At 46.3% G+C, this 21,688-nt stretch overlaps 1 protein-coding gene across 8 annotated transcripts in view; it reads right to left on the bottom strand.

The window, feature by feature from the left end:
• The window catches only part of CACNA1C (calcium voltage-gated channel subunit alpha1 C), a 2,322,072-nt gene that overhangs the window by 1,271,406 nt on the left and 1,028,978 nt on the right, over nt 1–21,688 (bottom strand). For all 8 annotated transcript variants that reach the window (XM_069628642.1, XM_069628646.1, XM_069628641.1 and 5 more), the window contains exons 11-13: nt 19,174–19,200; nt 12,076–12,236; nt 1,434–1,659 (exon numbers count right to left, since the gene is read on the bottom strand). In XM_069628642.1, the coding sequence (XP_069484743.1) occupies nt 1,434–1,659; nt 12,076–12,236; nt 19,174–19,200 (414 nt within the window). The remainder of the gene's footprint in view (nt 1–1,433; nt 1,660–12,075; nt 12,237–19,173; nt 19,201–21,688) is intronic.

The following is a 21,688-nucleotide window of genomic DNA, read 5'->3' as shown; positions in this document are numbered from 1 at the left end:
CCCTCACCGCAATGCCTCTACCCCATAAAGTATACTTACCTATTTTACCGCCACAAGGTCATTTTGGCAAAGTAAATTACCACAAAGTAATTTCATTTAATGAAACAACAGTGCATGGGTTGGGCTACTGCTGAGAGTACCCAGAGTAGAAATAAAAGCCAGTCAGCACCCCATCTGTCATTGGGGGCCAGATGGGTACCTCCAGCATTAGGAAGGCACCCCGTTATCAAGGAGTGTGTGTGGCATCAGCTGAGGTCACCAAATCTGCCTGGCTTTAGGGTCTTGGTAAGACAGCGAGTAGAAAACACAGTGGGCAGACAAAACCATCGTGAGGGAAGACCCTCAGGGAAGGCCTCTGCCATCTGTATGCCAGTCCACCTGGTAAGTCAAAATGCCAGCGCGGCTCTTGCAAATGTGCCCCTGGGAACATCTGGATATGTGCCTATGTGTACAATGTTTATTTATTTATTTGCATTTATCTTTTTATTCATTTTCACTTTCAAACATTATGTACAAAAAGATAATGACAACAAACCCTAGTGACTCAAATGAGCATAAAAATGACTGTATCTCTCTCCCGTTCTCTCTCATATCCATAGACTGGGAAAGCTTGCTAAATGCAACCGAGGGGCAATTAGTCGGTCTTGTCTTGATGCATACTGCTGATTCATTCCCACCCCTTAAGATATTCCAAATCAACTGAACAGACCTAGAATTCGCTGATTTTTCCGGCACGCCAGCTCTCTATAGTTGGGTGTCAGGAAATGTACTGTTGGATTCCTGGCCCACAAAAAAGCAATATGGTCCACCGAGACTGCAAAGGAAGCCTGTCCCATAGCCATAGCGCTCCAGGAGCAGTGAACCCACTGTAGGGCTCTAACTACCCCACTTTTATTCCTCTACTCTACGCCTCCGCCCTCCAAGACCGTGTGTAGAGGTGCCAGCGTTCGTGCTTTCGCTGATGGTATAATGGGGATTCATGTTAACATTCCTTAAGCTATGCCCCTGATGATGGGACTGCCGGTGCACCGACATGCTGTCACTGTGATGGGAAATGTCCTGTTAGGTTGTTTGTTTGATTAAATCGCCTGATGACGATTTCTGAGATTGACGATTGATGATGTATCCACTCTGCTTTGGTTGCCCCCAAAGCTACCTATCGTACCCAAAGCTACCTATCGTACCCAAAGCTACCTATCGTAAGCAATTCTGAAAAACAGTTGCAGAGGGGCTGCAGCGGTTGGTGGCACAGGAAGTACTTTTGTAGTGCTTCCCACAACACACCAATCCTAATGGAGATGAGATTTTAGCATGGCCAACAAGTGGATGGGTCATTCATTTGAAGTAACAATTCATGCTCCGCTTCAAAGCATCTTCACAACACCTCCACCACAGCCACAACCTTACCACTGCGTCGCCCCCTTGTAATGTACCTGGTGATCTTGAATATCCTCAGGAGCCGGACGCAGCGTAGGACAGAGATGCCCAACGGGGACATGATTTTGGTTTCCACCAGGATGGTCTCTAGGATGCCCCCGCAGACGATGAAGCAGTCGAAGCGGTTGAAGAGGGACACAAAGTAGGCCTGCAGGCCCAGGCTGTACATCTTGAGTAGCATCTCAGCGGTGAAGAGGGCCAGTAGCACCTTGTTTGCTGTGTCTGCCGAGGGAAACAGGATGTGAGAACGGTAGAGGCACCTGAGGCAGTAAGAAAGCGCGATCCAACAATGATGACAATTCACAATTCGATACCAATATTTTGCTCTATGACTTGTACAACACGTCCTTTCTTCTGAGGTAGGTTTGCACTATAAAAATATATAATAACTATTCTAATAATAACCCTTTATATGAAGGCAAACTATATTCGCACCCAGGAAATGGTCATTGGCAAATCAGATGGCTGGAGCAGCGGGCGAGAATATACATTCTCCCCCCACTGTTCCAGTCACCCGAGTCCTTCCCCGGGAGGCGCCATTTAAAAATAAATGTTTTTATATGGGGAGGCAACAGGGAGCTTCTCCCTGTTGCCTCCCCTTCTCCCTCATCCCGCAAAACCAACAAAACCCTTTCCTCACCCTCACTCCCCCTCCCAACTTACATGCGGGACTGGAGCTTTGAGCTCCAGTCCCTGCACTCATCTGATCCCGGCCACGGCCATACAAATGGAAAAGGGACTTTGTCCCTTTTCCCTATGGTGGTGGCCATCTTTTTTATCAATTTTTTTCTTTTTTGTTTCCTTTGGAAGATTTGCTGTGCAAGCACCGAAACCCCAGAGGGTGAAAAAAAAACCATCTGCCCCCGGATGAACCCCGCGGTGCAAATGCCTTTCACGCCCCAGTAGGGGGCAGACATGGCCGGTAAAGGACCACAACCCGAGCCGAGGCCCTCCCGATGGCTCAGACTGATGGGCCGTTGCTGGCCATGTCCGCTCCCACCGCCAGGCATGAAAGCCATATTTATTCATGGCAAATAGGACAACTCAACATTAGCATTGCTAAAACGAACAGCTGTCCAAATATGATTGTTTCTCTGTGAAAAACGTCTGAAAAGCACACAGACGAGATCCCACCAGATTCACAGCATATGTGTGGTGAAGGGGGGGAACCTGGGTTTCCATGTCCTTCACCACACAATACATTCCTGATCCACTTGCCCAGTGTGCATGCAGGAATTGAAACCGTGGGAATGGGTCCCGACAAGCAGCGGTGCAATCAGGGAGGTTCTTTCTCGTAGTGCGGCTGCGGGATTCCGAGTGAGAATCTATGTGTTTTGTGCTTGTGACCCAAATAGTGGGAATCCAACCATGGCACCGCCATTGCTGGCTTAGTGATTTTCAGGCAAGCTTTACGGTTCTGCCTTATGACATTGCGCTACACCAATGCTTGTAAACATAGATATCAATGTTTGAGAGGGTCCGCAATCCCCAAATCGACAAGCAAGAACCAGAGGTTGAGTAGGATCTGCAAGCCAATGTGTATTATCCATGAATAACAAAAGGAAACTAATACTTGTCTTGAAAATGGCGCTACTGGTGAGGGGCATCAACAACCAAGGCCAGAGGAATTGTGGGCACTGACTCTAGTTGTTAATTCCCTCGGTTAATGCATCGTTTTATACCCAGGATCTAGGCTGTGTGATGAGTTCCCATTTGGAAAGAGCTGATACAATTCCTTCTAAACATGTGGCTGGGGGGAAGTCATCCAGGCCACTGCAATCCAGCCAGTCAAAAAGAATTGCAGAGTGGAAATGTCCAGGTCATTGTCCTGTGTCTTACTGGAGATGCATTGCACGGTGTGTCGGATGTGTGAGGTTCGTCACGGTGGAAGGAGGCAGAATCCAACGAGAGTCATTCTATTGCAGGAAGCTCCACAAAAGAAGATCCAGGGAGCAAGGCCAACTCTAGAGTTGCAGGTGGACGTCCAACAGAGAAATGGTGAGCACAGGAGAAGATGAGGGACACACACCTGCTATACTAGAGGACGCCAAAGAAACTAGGGGAGGTCAGGGAAGGCGTACACGAGTGAGAACCATTACCTATTGCACTTGAAGGAAGAATTCCCCAAAGACATGCTGCCACTTGTGCAGCCAGGAGCCGATGCGGAATGAGGCAAAGTCGACAATGGCTCGAAAGGAGGTGGGAGGGAGAGAAGAGGCCGACGAAGTGCAGCCGCATCCAGACTGAGTGGAGGACTGAGTGGAGGAAGGAAAGTCAGGAAGATGCAAATGAGACTCCAAGCTAGGAGGCTAAGAGAACGGAGCAGAAGTCAGACGAGTAAAACTGGATGGGAGGACCTAGAGGTCGAGGCCTGAAGTACCCTTGAAAAAAGTAAAGCAGTGTGAAATACTGCGAACTGAGATATTGAGCCCTAAGTCCCAGAGCAAGCTTAGAAAGATAAAACTGAGTGCACAGCTGCGAAGTGGGAGACCAATTCCTAAATGCAAAACCAAACTGAGAAACACAACATTGTGTGAAATTCTGCAAACTGGGATAATGAGTCCCAGTTACCAGAGCTAACTGGGGAAGACAAGATTGTGTGAAATATTTCTGACGGGGCTATCAAGTCCTCATTCCCAGAGCAAGATGAGAAAGGCAACACAGCATGAAATACTGCAGAAGGGATGCTGAGTCCTAGGTCCCAGATCAAACTGAGAAAGACAATTTTATGTGAAACACTGCAGACTGGTTTACCGCGTCCTACACTCACAGAACAAACTGACAAAGCAAGCCTTGATAAATCTATTCCATGCTAAAGACAGGAAACTCAAGCTCTTCAAATCTCTAAGAAAGATGAACCTAAAAAAATTCATATACTACAGGCAAGAGTTTAAAACCCCTAAAACATCTGAGAAAAAGAAACTTTACGTAGCTATCCTATCACTGGCTGGAGACAGAGAGCTCAAATTCCTCAAGTATTTTAGAAAGAAACCTTGGAATAATCCCCTTCAGAATGGAAACAGAATTAAGCCCAACATTGAGGGACCAAATAAAAACAAGTGAAGGCTTCAAGAGACAAGAATCAACACTAACAACCCAAAATCAAACTTGAACTTTATAACCCTAGTCTGTCATTTGTTTGATCGATTCTGTCGCAAATGGTGTCAGAAGTGCAATACTGATGGACCCAACTCAGAACTCCAAGCCAATTAATAATAACCAAATCTAGAGTATAACACCACCCACTGGAGCACATATTCTAAAAGTCAGAAAGCAAACCGCACATGCCTGCCTTCGATGCCAAGGCTCAGAGAAAGCATAAGGCATAGGTCTGTGGTGTGGCTTCGAGTACACCATCCTGGCCGATTCCCGTTGTCTTATTCAGGCATACATAAAGATTTTGATACTGGACAGCCATTATAAGAGTACTGCATCCCCATCTCAGACTTTATTTGATGTTGGCGCCCGCTTCATTGTCGAAGATTACAGAGGGGAAGTAGGGACTCTTCTTCTTCATTATGGAGAACCCTTCTTCAAATTCAGAACTGGGGATGCAATAGCTCAACTGATCGTTCAAAAGATTTTCTATCCTGCAGTGTAGGAGGTAGAAGACATGGAAACAACTGAAAGGCGGCTTGAAGGTTTTGTTTCCACCAATGCAAATCCACTTGCCATAATCACTATGACGAAACCAGTCCTTAAAAAGTACATTACGCTCAAGAAGGCCACCCAGAGAGCAGAGCTACTGGTCTCGCCTGACCTCGCCACTACCAAATGTAATGGCCCACTGCTGAAGCATGTTTTTGAGCAGTGGCATCAATGCAGAAGCTTTTGGGGAGCAACCATGCTCATTAGAGAGAAATGGGAACTCCTCTACAAGGCCAAATCTGATCTAAAAGCTAATGTACAGCCTCAATTGCAACTGTTGCTTTTCAAATCATTCCACCAGATCCTGATAAACCTGGTTCATACATACCTCACCAGGGTGCACCGAGGAATAGCCAATACCCAACATTGTAGGTGTATACAGTCTGATCAAGAGATAGTGCCAAACCTGTGAAATATGCCCGAATACCATCAACAAGGAGCTACCAGAAGCTCCACTGCAGCCTCTGCCTGTCATAGAAGCCACCCTTGGAAGAATAACAATGGCTATCATTGGGCTGCCCAAACCGTTGAAAAGTGGGTCCAAGTAAATCCTGCTTATATTGGATTAACCAGCTGATACCTAGAAACCTTTCCATTGTGTATCAACGCCACAGGTAATATCCTGAAGGTTTTAAATTCCTACTCGACTTGTGAGGCATATCCCACAGAAATGTTAAAATTCATGCACCTTTTAAAAAGAATCAAAACAAATGGTATTGATTGGAATGTCTTGCTACCCCGGGCCGTGTTCACTGTCAGAAAGATTCCTCAGACCGCTGCAAGTTTTCCCCCATTTGAACGTATATATTGGAGAAACCCACTGGATGTACTAGATATGAAACCAGGAGAATGGAAAGACCAAGAGAACTCAGATACCAACTGTTTGTACAGAGCACCAAAAAACACGTGGACTTGTCCAAAGACCTAGTGTGAGAGAAGTTGGTGAGGACCTAAAGGAAACAGAAAACAGCATATGACCTCTAGCCCTCCCTACAGATCCTCCAGGTTGGTCAGGTAGACTAACCCGGCCACCAGAACGAACATCGCTCGTATCATGTGAATTGGTTGAAGGTCTGAAAAGAGGGAAAAGAAATCACAGCGTAGCAGATAAAGGACCCATAAGGAACAAGAATGGGAAGAGATAGTGGTTCCTCATAGGGAAACCATGCCCCAAGCAACAAAGAAATGGATGGACACTAGGGGAAAAGATCTGAAAGCCTCCTTAAATGATTTACAACACATCTTCTACACAAATCCCAAGCAAGTCTGCTTATTGAACTATTGTCTAAAAGCGACAGAATAAGAATCTGCCAAAGACGCTTCTGCCTGCCAGAAAGTTGCCGGACGGTACTGCAGTCAGAAGTCAAGAACATGCTTACAATGGGGCAGATCGTAGAGTTGTTGTTTTTTAGAGTGTACCTCCCCTGTTGTTCTCATTCTTAAAACCAATGAGTCCTGATGGTTTGCATTGGTCTTTATTTATTTATTTATTTATTTATATACAGGAGGAACAATGCTCTTTTGATAACAAAAGAACATACACTAGATAAGAAATTAGCTTTGATGGTAAGCAGTGAGCTTCCTACAAGCGGGGTGAGTTTGAGGGACATTCTGAGCAGGTTGTGGGGTGGGAGGGTTAATAGAACAGTCACTGGGGACAATACATAAGTGGACATACATAGATTAAGGACAACTAACATTGGACATATTTAAGTGCAGGTAGGCGTTATGGTCATCTGTGTTCGGGTCGTGACCTTGATGGGTGAAGTGCTGGAATGGAGGCAGAGGAAGTAAGAGACAGAGGCAGGTTAGAGGCGAGGGAAAAATGAGAGGTAGGATAAGAGGGTAACTCAGAGGTAAGGAGGTAGGCTTTAGTTTGGTTTTGAACAAATCCATGTGGACTGTTTCTCGGATGTGCAGGGGAATAGAATTCCATGCAAATGGAGCAAGAAGAGAAAAAGAGCAGAAGCGAGAGGAAGCACATGGAGTGCGAGGAGCCACAAGGGTAGTCTATGAGGCAGAGCAGAGTTCACGAGTAGGTTTATAAAGTTGGATAGAGGAGGGTAGATACAGTGATGCAATAGCATGAATAGATTTGTGAACCAAAAGAAGACATTTAAATCTGACACTGTTTTGCAACATCAGTCATCCAGCCTAGTAATCGTACGAGGAAGTAAGTGTGAAGTGAGGGAGTTCAAAGAGAGTCTTGGAAGTAAAGTTAATGATCTTGTTGAGAGGACAGAAAGCATAGTTGGGGAGACCAAAGAGGAAGCTGGCACGGAAGTCCAGTTTAGAGAATGGAAGAGACGTTAAGAGATGCTCAGCGGTGTTGAAAGGAAGGTGGTGCCTGATTTTTCTAATATTTAGGCGGTTGAGGCGAGCTGCTGTTCTTGTTTTGGTGATGAAAGTGGAGAAGGTGTGAGAAGGGTCATGGATGACGCCGAAGTTTCTAGATGAGGAAGATTAGGGGAGAGTGTCAGGTGGGACTGGATAGGCAGAGAAATCAATGAGAGAGAGCTTTTGGCAGAGAAGAATACCTCTGTTTTGGTAGAGTTTAACATCAGAGAGTGCAAAGCCATATCAATATTTAATGACAGAGAAGCAGTTGGACATTTTGATAGAGAGATCAGAGAAGATATCAGAAAAGAGAAGAAGATTTGCATGTCGTCTGTGAAGAGTTGGTACGAGAACCCAAAGGAGGAGATTAGTGCCCCAAGAGCAGAATTGTAGAGTGTAAAGAGAATCAGAGCTAAAACAGAGCCTTGTGGAACACAAACAGTTAGAGCAGTGAGTTGAGAGGTGTTGTTGGTCGAGGAGACAAAGATTGGCGAGGGGTAAGGTAGGATTCAATCCAGGCAAGGGCTTGATCCCAAAAAGAAAGAGTGTATTAAGGAGATCAGAGTGATCAATAGTGTCAAAGGCAGCAGACAGGTCAAGAAGAATTAGGATAGTGGATAGGATGGAGTGCTTAGCAGAGGCGATGAACTTGGACACATTCATGAGAGCAGTTTCCGTGGAGTGACAGGAGCGGCAACCTGCTTGTAGGGGGTCTCGAAGGTTGTGGATGTCTAAGAAATTGGTAAGGCTGTTGAACACAACCCTTTCAAGCACTTTAGAGTATTGCGGAAGGCGAGACGCAGGACAAAAGTTAGCGGATAGGTCCAGGTCAGCCCCTTGCTTTTTTAGGGGAGGGATGACGAAGGCTGTTTTGAAAATAGAGGGAAAGCAAGCAGAGTCGAAGGACAGGTTGAAGAGTTCAGCGAGGCGACAGGCCAGGGTCAATAGGCTTGACTGGCTGAGGAGCAAGAGGGTCTGATGGGGCACAAGAGGGGTTAGCCTTCATCAATAGAGATAGCACTTCGTCAGTATTAGTGTGACTAAAGCTTGAGATGGAGAAGAGGATGATGGTAGAATAGGCAGAGTGTAAAATGTAGGAGGAGGGAGTGTGAGGAAGATCAGGAGAGAGTCTGGTAATTTTTGCATCGAAGTAGTCAGTATTAGCATACTTGAGCAAAAAATATTTGACCTTTTCAATTTGACCACATTTTTTTGATAGTTTTTTTGGTCAAATTAAATTATATAAATATATGGGGAGGGGTAAGGGAATAGGTTAAGGTAGGGGGCAAGTAGGGTTGGGTATGTGGGGTCCCCCGTATTTTCGACCAAAGAAACTAGATCCAAGGGGGATGCTCTGCTACAGAATTAGAACTAAGGAGGCAATCTTTTACAAAACAAAGAATGAGAAGGGTCATCTAAACAGCACCTATTAAAGAATCAAGCACCACCGGGCGTGGCCCTTAAACACACTTTACAGGAACAGCAGGGGGCTCAGTTCTGTTATTCGGCTGATACTTGTTCTTATCAAGGACAAGTATCAGCCGAACAACAGAACTGAGCCCCATGCAGTTCTGCATTTGTGGTGGGTTAGCACGATACATGCCAACTCTCCCGATTTAGGCGGGAGACTCCCGACTTTTCGTGAAAAAATATTGCTATTTTTCACATTCTCCCGCCTAAAATACTTCTAGCCCCAATGCATCCCTAAAGGAAAATGTGTGACTCACGATTTCCATGATTAAATCTCCCGCCCAGGTGAGTCGGAATGTTGGCATGTCTGAGTGACGGACCCAGGACTCCTTGCCGAGGGGTTCCAGATGCATCACGAACCACACCAAAAAGCAGTGAAAACCACCCCTCGACTCAGGCCGCCCCTGACCAGTGCTGTCAGAATGTTGGGGAGGGAGGGGCGGGGCGAGGCGCACACATCTCGCACAGGGCGCTGGCAGGCCTGGGCCCGGCACTGTTAAGTTATCCGCCAAACCTTCCATCTTTTACTTTCTTGTAGGAATCAAATGAACTACTTTGCTGGTCCTGTTTTTTTAACCGAAACCTGATTTGAACTTTATTGTAAGTGAAAGAAAATGAACAAAGTGTTCTTTTCCTCCTCCTGCTTCCAAAAATACATTCCTGCTGGGGCTGGGTCTTGCGTCAGCCAATGCGTCTCTCATGTTCATCAGCCCAGGTGTGGCGGGGAAAGTCGGGGCACAAGATCCCGTCCAGCGTCCCCCAGGTGGCTCCAGCCGGCCTGGCATAGAAAATTAGGCTTTATGTTTTAAATGAAAACAGGTCCAGACAATAACCCCCTTTGCCAAGGTAGAATAGGTTCTATAGGAGTGCAGCTAAGTCAAGCCAGCAGTATGTGGCAATGTTTTGCAGTAGCTGCTGAAGGAGCCGAGAAATATTTGCAGAAATTGGGCAAAATTCTGCATGCAATGGACAAAGCTTCTTCAAGACAATGACATTTCCTGTTTTTAACAATTTTGGGTGTGACAAGTGCATTTTAGCAAGGCAAGTAACTAAAGGGCCATGATATGATATGATATGGCATTTATAACATGCCTATAGACAAGTGTTTCAAGCCGCGACGAGGCGAGGGAGGGGGAACAGAGGGAAGACGGACAATGATCATACTAGGCCAGGTGTCATTCAGATCACGCAAGTGCATGGGAAGGGGGAAGGAGGAAAGTGCGGGGGGGGGAGGGGACAGTGCGGTACATGGGATAATAGAATAAATAAACAATAGGTAAAGTACGGCCAGCAGATGGCAAGTGCAATGGTAAGTGCAGACATCAGGTGTCAAGTGCTGGTAGTGGGACTGTAGGGGTACAGAAAACAGTCCCCAAGTGCGAGGGTTGCCAGGAAGGCAGTGCAAGTGTATGACTGGCGGGGGAGGGGACCTGGGCCAGAGAGCAGAGGGTGGCCAGGTAACCAGTGCAGTTTCAGTATCAGACAGGAAGTCAGCAGGGGAGAGGAGGAGAAAAAGCGGAAACAAAGAGTAAGGTTTTCAGGTGCTTCCGGAACCGGAGATGATTCTGCTCAAGTTTCAGGGTGTCAGGGAGGCTATTCCAGAGGGAGGCCCCAGCAGAAGAAAGAGGTCTACCACCAACTTGTTGCTTGGAGAAGGATTGACCCTGATGGAGTTGGAGGCGGATGAGCGAAGAGCTCGAGAAGGAAGATATTCAGGAAGAGAGAGTTGAAGGTGTAGAGGCCCCAGGCCCCAGAAGACCTTGTGGACAATGCAGAGGGTTTTGAACTTAATCCTCACAGCCGCTGGGAGCCAATGGAGAGATTTCAGTCCTGGAGAGATACGATCTCTGGGCTTGAGCCCAAGGACAAGTCTTGCAGTCCTGTTCTGGATGAGTTGCAGAGGGCGGAGAGTAGAAGCAGGCAGATTTAGAAAGAGGTGGTTGAAATAGTCCAGCCTAGAGAGAACCAGAGCAGTGGAGACAGTGAACTTCTGGGGGAAGAGGAGGAAAGGAAGAATAACTCTGAGAAGCTGCAGCTGGTAGTGTGACTTCTTAGAGACAGCAGAGATGTGGGGAGAGAATGAGAGTGTGGAGTCGAAGATGACCCCAAGGTTTTTAGCCTTGCAGGTGGGAGCAGGCAGAGGACCAAGAGAGGCCGGCCAGAGAGCTACAGGAAAGAAGGGGGCGGGTGTGCCAATGAGGAGAATCTTAGTCTTGCTGGCATTATGGCAAAGGTCATTGGCGGCACACCACTCCTGGATGGCAGACAGACAGTCAGAGATCAGAGAGGGAGAAGAGGTGGTTGAGGGCAGCCTGAAAATGAGCAGAGTGTCATCCGATTAACACTGGAAGTTGGGGCAGAGCGCTGCAATGTGGTGGGCAAGAAGTGCCAGGTATTGGTTGAACAGCCAGGGAGAGAGCTTAGGCCCCTGTGGAACACCACCGGTAGAGATAAAGAGGAGAGGAAGGACCCAAGTTGAACCTGGGAGGGTCGGTCAGAGAGGAAAGAAGTCAGCCACGCCAGGGCCTGACCGGTGATCCCCAGGTTATCACAGAGACGGTTGGGCAGGATGGCATGGTTGACCGGGTCAAAGGCAGAAGAGAGATCAAGTAAGATGAGGACCCAGGGGGTGTTGGAATCAATATAAGCAGATGCAGGCCTCATTTGATGAGGATGTTGTTTACCAGGTTATACGGCCCACTTATTTTACAGAATGATCTATAATAAAGCAGGCACAGTCACTGTTATTCCACAGTAGTGTTTAGGAACATCTTACTGAAACTAAAGAAGTAGAGGCCAAATGAATGCACGAGACAAGATGCCATCTGAGTGACCACTCAACAGAAGGTTCCTCTGCTAGATGACTGATCATGCGCACCCATCCCTTCTGTGATTCATGCACAATCCTGCAAGACTGCTCCAGATTTCGGTGCCTCCACTCAGCCTCCCTACCAAGGTCAAACTGATGCATCTGATCTGCAACATCCTGCCTGCTGATATGATAGGTTATTTATAACGTGCTTAATACCCAGAGGTTTCTAAGCGCGGACCGTGGGATCGAACCTTTGGTGCTCTGTGACGTCTTGCTTCCAAGTTGAGCACGTTGCCCCTGACCTATCCTCCCACCCCTCTGCGCCTTGCTCAGCTCTCCTTCATATACTCACTGTGCGATGACGGACTCACCTTGCACCTCTGTGAGCCAGTCCGGCTGGTTGTAGTGCTCCGAGGCGATGGTTAGGGTGTTGAGGAACACCAGGAATATCACGAGCCAGTAGAACACGTTGGACTTGACGGCGGCGCGACACTTTCTCCGGCAGAACCGGTTCCACCGTCGCCAATAGCGGCTTCAGAGAAAACAAGGAGAAGAAGGTCATCAAAGCATCCCTCATCGAAATGTGACTCTATTTTTATAATTCCAAACAAAGGATTGTCAGCTGGTTGCCATGGCTTCAGAAGAAAATGGGTAAGTGTGACAGTAAAAACAAGGAGAATGAAAGCCACTAGTCCAACAACATATACTTAAACCTATCCTGCAATCTTCTACTGGCACTGGCGACAGACACACTGCATACACACTTAATTCCTCTACAATGATAAGCTGTCTCCAGGTAATCGTCTTTTTATATAAACACTATTATTGGTCAAGCCTTTTCAGTGCTGGCTCCAAGAATCTGGAACGCTCTTCCCACTCCTCTCCGCGAGGAAGGCAACCACTCGGTTTTCAGAATTAATTTTAAAAACACGGTTGTTTAGCCTTAACTCATAGTTGTGCCCTGCACTTAAACATCTTCATGTTCCAGTGGCTGGCTGAAAACTCCCGATAGATTGGTCAATTTTCGATGGTACCATGATGCCCGTGCGGCGGGTGAATAGTTGGGCTTTATTTTATAAACCCTGTAGCGTAACCTAACCCATGTAGGAAGGGGAAATACACATTTCATGGTTCATTCCAAAGACCCATCTCCCATTCCATTTAGTGAAGCCCGGGGCTCTGCCTTTCCATGCGGAGGGACACATATGTGAGTGCCACCCGAAATGCCCGCTTCACATGGAGTTAACAGAGCAAATGTATCCATTCCTAGGATATACGGGAGAGTTCATTTTGGCTGTGATCATGAACCTGTTTGACTTGGGATTTTTTGCTCAGAAGATATTATTCTCATGGTGATATTATCACTGGCAATATTATTGTTGTTAATATTCTTGTAAGTGATATTCTCAAATTCTACCATTTCTGCTTGCTATCAGCACTATCCCTTTTAGTTTTTAGGGGGAAGCCAGTGAGTGCCACTAGAATATCTCCCTTCGCTTTCTTAGAGACAGGTGGTAGTGTGGGCCAGAACTACCCTCTGCAGTTTCCTAAGACAGGTCTTTGTGTCCTACCAGCTTAGTGTATGAGGCCCGGCCCACCATTGGTGGGGCAATCACTTTCCATCTAATGGATCCAGGCTTTTGGCATTGCCTGCAGGATCATCACTAGTTTCAGTAAGATCCATGTCTATGATTACTGCCTGCCCTGATGCCCCATTCAGGGGGAAATGGCCATGTCTTTTAGTGCTGCCCGGGCTGCCCGCTTCACCTGATGACGTCAGGTTTGTGCATGTTGCCTGCACGTTGCTCTTCGCTAGAGAGGGTTAAGCGTATTCATTTCTCCTGCACTATTCACTTCATCCTGAATGGTTAACTGTATATGTGTTGTTTGCACTATTTACTTCCGTCTATTTGGTCCGCTACGCTGTGTTGCTCCCAGTACCCATTTCAGCCTTCAGGGTCAGGCCAATGTGTGTTAATTGCATTGCCCAGTTCAACCAATAGGGACAGCAAAGTTGCCAACATGATCCATTCCAATCTATAGGCGCCTATCCCGTCCTGTTTTTTTTCTTTGAATTCTGGGCCTTGTAGGTCTGCTTTTCCCATTATAAAACTCGGACAGCAAGTTCCAGAATGCAAAGAAAAAAACAGGACTGGATAAGCACCTACCGATTGGCATGGATCGTGTTGGCAACTATGGAAAAGGTCCATAGTGTATGTGTAATTTGCTCCATGCACATCAAACTTACAGAGAGTGAGATAGTTCTCCAATACCACATTCCTGAAGGGGATCACAGCGTCAGGGTGTTAGGCCTCATGTTGGTATAGAAGGGAAAGTTTGTCACGCCCTTTTGCACGGGTGCAGCTAGAGCCTGCCTGCCAGTTTAAATGCCCCACCTCTTCTCTGGTCATCTGCTGCTGTTGTATTTCCCTCCCTTCTTCTCAGAATACGTGTTGGCTAAATAAACTCTGAGCTGAACTGCTTCAAGATACCCCCCCCCCCCGCCAGCCCCCACCCGCGCTCATCCATTCATGGGTGTCACTGATTTCAAAGGATAATGATCAGCCACAGACAGTATTTAGAGCTAATTACAGAGCTCTGCCCCGCCCCACCTCAGGAAGCCAGGGCGCTTAGCAACGGGTTCCCAGGCAACTGCAGGATTCTCTCGGATAAGTTTGATCCTGCATCTTTTTTTGATTTTTATCAAAGAAATGTAAATTGAATCAACGGGGAAGAGCTAGAGAGAGAGAGGCTTCCCAGCTCTTTACTAATGAGAGCTTGAAAAGGATCCCGAAACATTAGTGTGAATTTATTTGGCGCGTCCGTAATGTCAGACTCGTGTCTTGCTCAGAGAGTATTCACAAAGGGTAATTTTATTTAAAAATCTAGATTTTGTACTGCCAATGTTAGCACTAAGAGCAGTGGGGTGTACCCTGCATGCAGAGGCGGAGAGGAAAAAGAAAGAGTAAAAGCGCTGCACACTCGCTTTGACTCTTTCCCTTTTCCACTCCATGGGCCTCATTAGGACCCAGGCGGTAAGGGGTTTACGGCGGCGTAAACAGCGCCGACCCTTACCGCCTGATTCCGAGGTCCCTTAGCGCCATGGAGGTTTTAACACCTGCTTTTAGCAGGTTTTAAAATCCATGGCGCTAAGGGACCTTGTTGTTAATTACGCCACCGTAATTTACGGTGGCGTAATTAACGCCTTCCCCACTCCCATTATGCCGTATGGGGCAAAAATGGGAATGGGGAAGGGTAAATGGGGATTGGGGACTTACCGCCCCGCCAACCTCGGAATGGGGCGGTAAGTCCGCCAACCACCATGGCGTAAACAGAGTTTACGCCATGGTGGTAAAGGTACGACCCAGGCGGTAACTTACCGCCTGGGTCGTAATGAGGCCCCATGTCCGGGAAATGTAAGGCGGTGTTTACTAGTGGATTCCTATGTAATCGGCCTAGTCTTGCCCAGGTGCAAAACCGCGGCGGATTCCATCTGTTGTATGCCTGCATAAAAACCTCATGCGGGCGTACAGCGAGGTGCACTGACAAGACGGAAGGGGACTACATGGTGGAGAACTGATCTGCGCTCTATGGCCTGCCTCCATCTCATCGCTGCAGCAGAGTGGGGCAGAGCAGGAAATGGAGGCATAAAAGCATTACTCCTTGCTTTAAGACTTCTATCGCTCCAGTTCACAGGCTATCATTCCTAAAATGTGATTAATCCAAAAGAGCATCCAGCCGAGGTTTTGAATTTTTTGGCAATGCCCACTCTGTATAGCAGGGGCTTCAAAGTTCTATGAAGGGTATTGGGCGCAGGGGTGAAAGGTAGAAGTAGGTGCTTGTGTTGAATCAATTTACGACAAACCAGTGGTCCGGGGACGAATATCGGTTTCCAAACCATCTATCAGTCCCACACCTATAGTACACCAGAAGGGATCCGAACAGATTGGAAACACAAGCAAAATATAGACCTCCTTGTCCAATTTTGGTAACGTGGACGGAACGCCAGGCATATCTCTGCAAGGACATTGATCGTTGGTTAGTTGCAACACAGCAAAAATACAATTATTAGCCAATGATAAAAGGGACTGTCCAGTCAAGGTTGTATACAAAATATCTACTTTATTATTATTCAACAGACAGTTCTAGCACACTACGAAATACAAACCACCCTATAAGGGAATGCAGAGGACAGACCGTTTCAAAAAGGAAAAGGGATGCACTCGGATAGTGACAGGAGGGAAGTCGGTAAAGTCATTAATCACAATAGTTCAGTGATACTAGCACATAGGTAGCAATGGGTCGTAAAATGTCAAAAGGGGCCTTCGGAGACGGACCAGGGGAAGAGAACCACAATGTACCTCATCCTTGTAGAAGTTCTTGGTGCTCAACAGGGTCAAATTGGTTTCAGGGGGATTTGCACATCCTGCAACAGAGTTCAAGACAGGTGACAACTGTGGGTTTCAGGCGGAAGGCAGTTTGGCGAGCGACGCTGGACGGACGGCTGCGGTCTGGCCTACATAGCAGCTTTGGGGTCAGGAATCATTGTCTTAATGCTGGTTGGTGGGTCTGAAGCACTGGTCGAGGTTACTCGGATGACGTTAGCGCCTGCAGCGTGATAACAGTCAGCGGTGCAGTCGGTTGCAGCTCGAGGGGCTCGACTGACTTGAAAATGTTCTTTAAGACGAACGCTGGTTGATGCTTGTCGATGCACTCCTCCTACCTTCTTCACTGGGCTTGTGTCGTCCTTTAAGGCGGATGGCCCAAAGCTGAGGAGAGTGTTGCAGGCAACAGCCTTGTCCTTGGTTTGGCTCAGAAATCTCAGAAGTTTGTATGGACACTGATTTTTTTTTCTATTTAGGTCCTGGTTTGGACATCATCTGCATAAATATGGAACAGTACGGCAAAAGATATAAGGAGCACCACAAGAGGCTAAATATACACATTAAAGAGCCAGAGCATTATGACTCAGCCTTGTAGGACTCCCACACAGTAGGGCGGGTCAGACAGAAACTATTAGACGTTTTACTGGACCGTCCTGGTCATGCAAGAAGGATTTGAGCCATCTGAGCGTCGCCCCAATGTCCCACTTCCATTCAGTGATGGTTACAATGGAGAACAATCTATCCTATATCATAAACTGGCGATGGGTCAGGTCGGGACAGTGCAGGTGGATGGCCGCCATATAAGGCTGTAGGAGCACTTCATCTGTGTCCAGAAGTGTAGATTTAATCTCCCATGTTCCCTTGAACCTGACTGGTGATAACGGACCAGGGAATTGCCGTTGATATAGTTCTGCAGTTGGATGACTGCTACTCTTCCGAGTCATTTGGATTCAGCAGTTAGGTTCCAGTTGAAGTAAATCTTAGTTAGGATTCATCTTTTTGCTTTGTTATTTTAAGAGCAGCCTTTATAGAGCTTTAAGATGGGAGGGAAACAAGTCTGTCTCCAGAGACACCTAGTAGAGAGTTGTAAGTATTACAGACAAGGTGCAAATCTGTTCTTAAGCTGTGAGTCTTTAGACAGACACAGCTTTCCTATGCGAGAATCTCTATTACCGATTTCTCTTTCTGTAACATAGTTGGAATCCCAAATGCGGGATGTGATTTTAAGATCAGTTTGGGGTCAGTACTGTTTTTGAGATTGGAAGCATTTGTTTTATCGAAGGACATTTATCATTCTTCAGTGGATTCAGAAGTGTTTCCAAGCAAGTAATGACAGGACATTTCATTGTAGATCTTGAGTAGTGTTTCAATTTTGTTCGGCGATTGAACAATTTGGTTTAAGTTCTTTTTTCGGCATTGGATCTTTTTTGCCGCTTAGATGTATTCTGCACGCCGATATGTCTTAGGGCGATTAGGGTTTTCCTCCATCTGTTTTCAAGTTTCCTCCCTATTCCTTTAAGGCACTCCAGTTCCTTGCTGAACAATTTGTTCTTTGCTTTACAGCTGTAATATTTTCTTTTCTGTATCGAGGGAGTTCAGCTATTCACGGTTCTTTCAATTTCGGAATTATGTTCCAGTAATGGAGAGTTGTTCTCTAACGTAGTGTATCTCCCTGATTCACGAGCGTCGTATTTTACGTTTCCGTTAGCGTAGAGGTTTGCCCTCCAGTATTATTTAAACGTACCTCCCAATGTTGGACTGACCTATGGGGGCATGGAGTAACGAGCCCTGTGTATTTGGCAACCCGCTACCACATGTTTTCTCCATGAACCCTCACTTATAATAAGCATAGTTATGTGCTCTTTGTCCTTCATGTGTCTGCACCACTCCTAACTGTAGTCAAATACTTCATTGGGCAAAGGTCTCATCAGGCAATGACCAAAAGGGCATCTCCATAGAAGACCCTCTGGAGGAGCTGTGGGGCAATGCATACCGGCTTGATACTGCCCTCACTGTGCTTTCCGACTTCTTACTCGCCCTCACCGTCTTGTCTACTTTCGCTCTCACCTCCTGAGCTCACCCCCTTTTTCCACCTATGTCCCCTAGGATGATACCAAAGTCTAGTTCTATGAGCAATCCTTTGCTGAAAATCATGTGCCTTGTTTGCTTAGCTCAAGGAAAATATCATAACCCTTCATCCCTCAGTTTCTACAGCATTCACAGACAGGAAATGTGATAAGTATGAACAGAGGTGCCAAAAGTGCACGGATATCAATGTTTGTGAAGCAAAAGACAGAAATTGTTGGGGAATAAAAATGGAAAAGTCTCAAGTTTTGTAGTAGCTTAGCCAAGTGATGGAGAAAAGACCCAAAGATGAAACTAAGAGTAAAGTACTGAAAGTGAAACAAAGGCAATGGATAAAATTACAATTATAACAGTGCATATCACAAAAGATTAACATAAACAATATTTAAGTCAGGACTCCGTAGCAACTGCTATCTTTAGGCTTGACCACCACAGGCAGTATCACAGATCTAGACAGTGCATAGTAGATAATCATCACCATGGTTACAAGGAAAAATTCCCCCAAAATGTTCACAATCCTTAGGATACCAGGTTGCTGCAGATAAAGCTAAGCTTCCTAGTGGCCACACTCCATGTATGAAAGGTCTTTCCCCTTTTGTAATGGCTCGGCAGGCAAAGAAAGCTGGTTTGGAGGGTTGCCCAGAGCAATGCCAGATCTTAAGATTAATTCTAAACCTTCCAGCCATCACATCTTGTTTTGCTGAGCATCACCTCTTGTTTGGCTGAGGTAATCCTGGCTATGCAATACTGTCTTTGCTTGGACATGCTGGCCAATAGTTGTGTGGGAAAAAGAAAGTGCAAGTCCCAGGATGCACATTTCTATTGGCTAAAAAGTCAGGACTGTGTGTAGTTGTTGCAGAAATCATGCAGCAGCTTCACAGCTATTTCACAGCTATACAAATTGATAATCCCTTGAAAGGTAGGGAGGGGCTCAGAGATCTGCAAGAAGGAAAAGGTTAGCATTAGCACTTGACATTAGAATAGGTGGTGCATGCTCACCTGAACTTGGACTTGGAGATCCGATGCCTGGAAGGGAAGGAGAGAAAATTTGTAAAAGATGTTTAATATAAATTACTCTATCTGGGGAGATTTGGCTACTTTCAAACAGTCACTGCTTGACTCTTTTCTTCTCATTTCAGGATCCCCTATTCAACTGAGGTGGATGGCGGAGACAGAATGGCATACAGGAAAATGGCAATACTATCAACATTTTATTTCAACCACTCAGGTTTTCTCTGTAAGCCTTTAGCCAACAGGTCTAGTTATGCATTATTATTTGTTGGTGGTCCCTATTTCTACAGGAGCCAGAATTCATAAACACAGTCTCTCTGATCCAGTAAGTTATGGGTCTACAACATTTGACTCTCCATATATTTAGAACTACAATTCCCATCAGCCCAGCTAGCATATTCAAGGCTGAGAGATCATGGAAGTTGAAGACCCAAACATTTGGTGAGCCAGAGGTTGCGGATCCCTGCAATAAATGGAGACACACAAAATGGCATTTACAATTTTCCAATGCAATTAAGCAGCCTTCTTGCAGACACGTAAAGTCGCTGGGCACCACCCCTTCACTCTAATGTAGCTCAGAACTAGCAACACATGGATCCAACATGGTCAATTAATAATTGACTAATCTCGCTTTTTATACAAAATGAGCTGTGAAAATTCCTTGTTACAACAAGCGTGGAAACACTTGCAAACTGAAACCCATCACAATGATGAATACATGTAATGATTTGTATAAAGACTGAGACTGACCATAATAATGACATGTTAAATAGTTGCATTAAACAGTAGAGTGAAGAATCATTTAGTGTGCATGTGACAGAAAGCCATCTATGAGGGTAGATGAGGCTGAGCTTTGTTGATTTTTGTAACCCAAAGTTACACTGGTAATTCTGCCTCTGAATGTGAGCTCTGCTAATCAGACTCATTTTCACAAATGCTTCATGCTGAAACATATAGTGCAAACATCTGACTCTGCTGAACCAGTCTACTGACACCGCTTGGAAACTGCCTTGCAGTTTGGCAACACGGCTGTTACAGTGTAACATGTGCATTCCTGCAAACAACCTCATTGAACCAAATGTTCCAACAGCCAGGTACTGCCTTTAACCATGGGCAGCTTTCATCCAAATTATATAACTGAATGTTCCCAAGGACTGGCGGGAGGATATCTAAATAAAAGCTATGTCTTGTTTTGACATGGTGGTCTCTGGGAATCTACAATTATACTAGCCAAATCCCTTTAGGGTCAATTTTATCGTCAGTTTGGTTTGTAGTGATATCTCATGTCAGGGCTTTCTGTGTATTTACTGTCTAGGACTGAGTTTCACCCATGACAGATCATTTCGGCCCACCCCCAGCAAAGACTTTGCTCTCGCTAAGAAAGACTTGTCACCTTCCAGGAATGAATCTTCCTTCAGCGGGCAGGGAGAAGTCCTGTGGTCAAAAAGAGAGTGTCTGCCAGCCAGAGGGAGTCCCCCTAGGGTGTTAATTACTAGAGAATATTTGATCAAGGTCAGACATGAGCAAGGGTGGAGTTAGAGCGCCAGGAGAGGAGTACCAGCCCAGAGAAGGGTCCCACTAACTTGAAATCTCCCAGGGTTCTGACACTTACTGTGCCCACTTCCCATTTCTGACAGACAAATCAGTCTGTGACTGACATCACCAGGAATAGACACTGACCATAGCAGCCAGGATTGGATCCTTATACAAGTCTTGAAATGGGCCAATCCACTGCGACTGGTTGACTGTATAAGGAGGTGAGAACCCCTTTAGACTTTAGAAGAAAAAGGATTTCATGCCTAGACCTCAATCTGGGTATGGTTTGCCCAAAGTCCTCTGCCACAGAGGTGAATATAACGGCGTCCAAAAGGTAGAAAGACACATCCCTGGCCCATCCCAGATGAACATTTGGGGAGAACTGCTGCATGGACGAGGCCTAGCTGCTGCCCGAAAACTGGAACCAAGACACTGTTCACTGGACGAAAACCCATGCAGGCGCTCTCTGGCACCCTCCCTGGCTGGGAAGGGAAGTACAAAGACTGCCTTATCCATGGACAGCCTGGACTGGGCGCACAGCAACAAAGTAGTGAAGGAACAGCGCTGGGCTCTGTTTCTCCCCTCGATCCGCTCTCCGAGCCGACTCAACTATGTTCAAGTCATTTGTGCTGCTTCACCCCTGGAACTGCCTTTGTCACTCTAGATAGTTAAGGCTGCTGTAAACCGCTCTTAGATATGCCTCGATAGTGCCCGTCTCATATGCTGAATTGACTCCATGGAAGCCATTGTCTCACTTGTCTCGACCACTGATTTGACTCAATGGATGTCATCAACCTGCCAGACTCGACCCTGTGAAAACCATTGTCTCGCCCATCTTGGGAGCTGAATCGATCCATTGAGAAGCCCAACTTGATCCATCCCAATGTTTTCTCAACCGCTGGAAGAGCACCTAGAAACCTGTCTCGACACTGTCAAGTCCCAGGAACAAGCTTAAAAGGTATTTGTA

This window comes from Ambystoma mexicanum, chromosome 12 (assembly GCF_040938575.1).
Source record: "Ambystoma mexicanum isolate Mex_15411 chromosome 12, UKY_AmexF1_1, whole genome shotgun sequence".
Taxonomy (NCBI): Eukaryota; Metazoa; Chordata; class Amphibia; order Caudata; family Ambystomatidae; genus Ambystoma; species Ambystoma mexicanum.
This window is presented reverse-complemented; position numbering and strand designations above follow the sequence as displayed.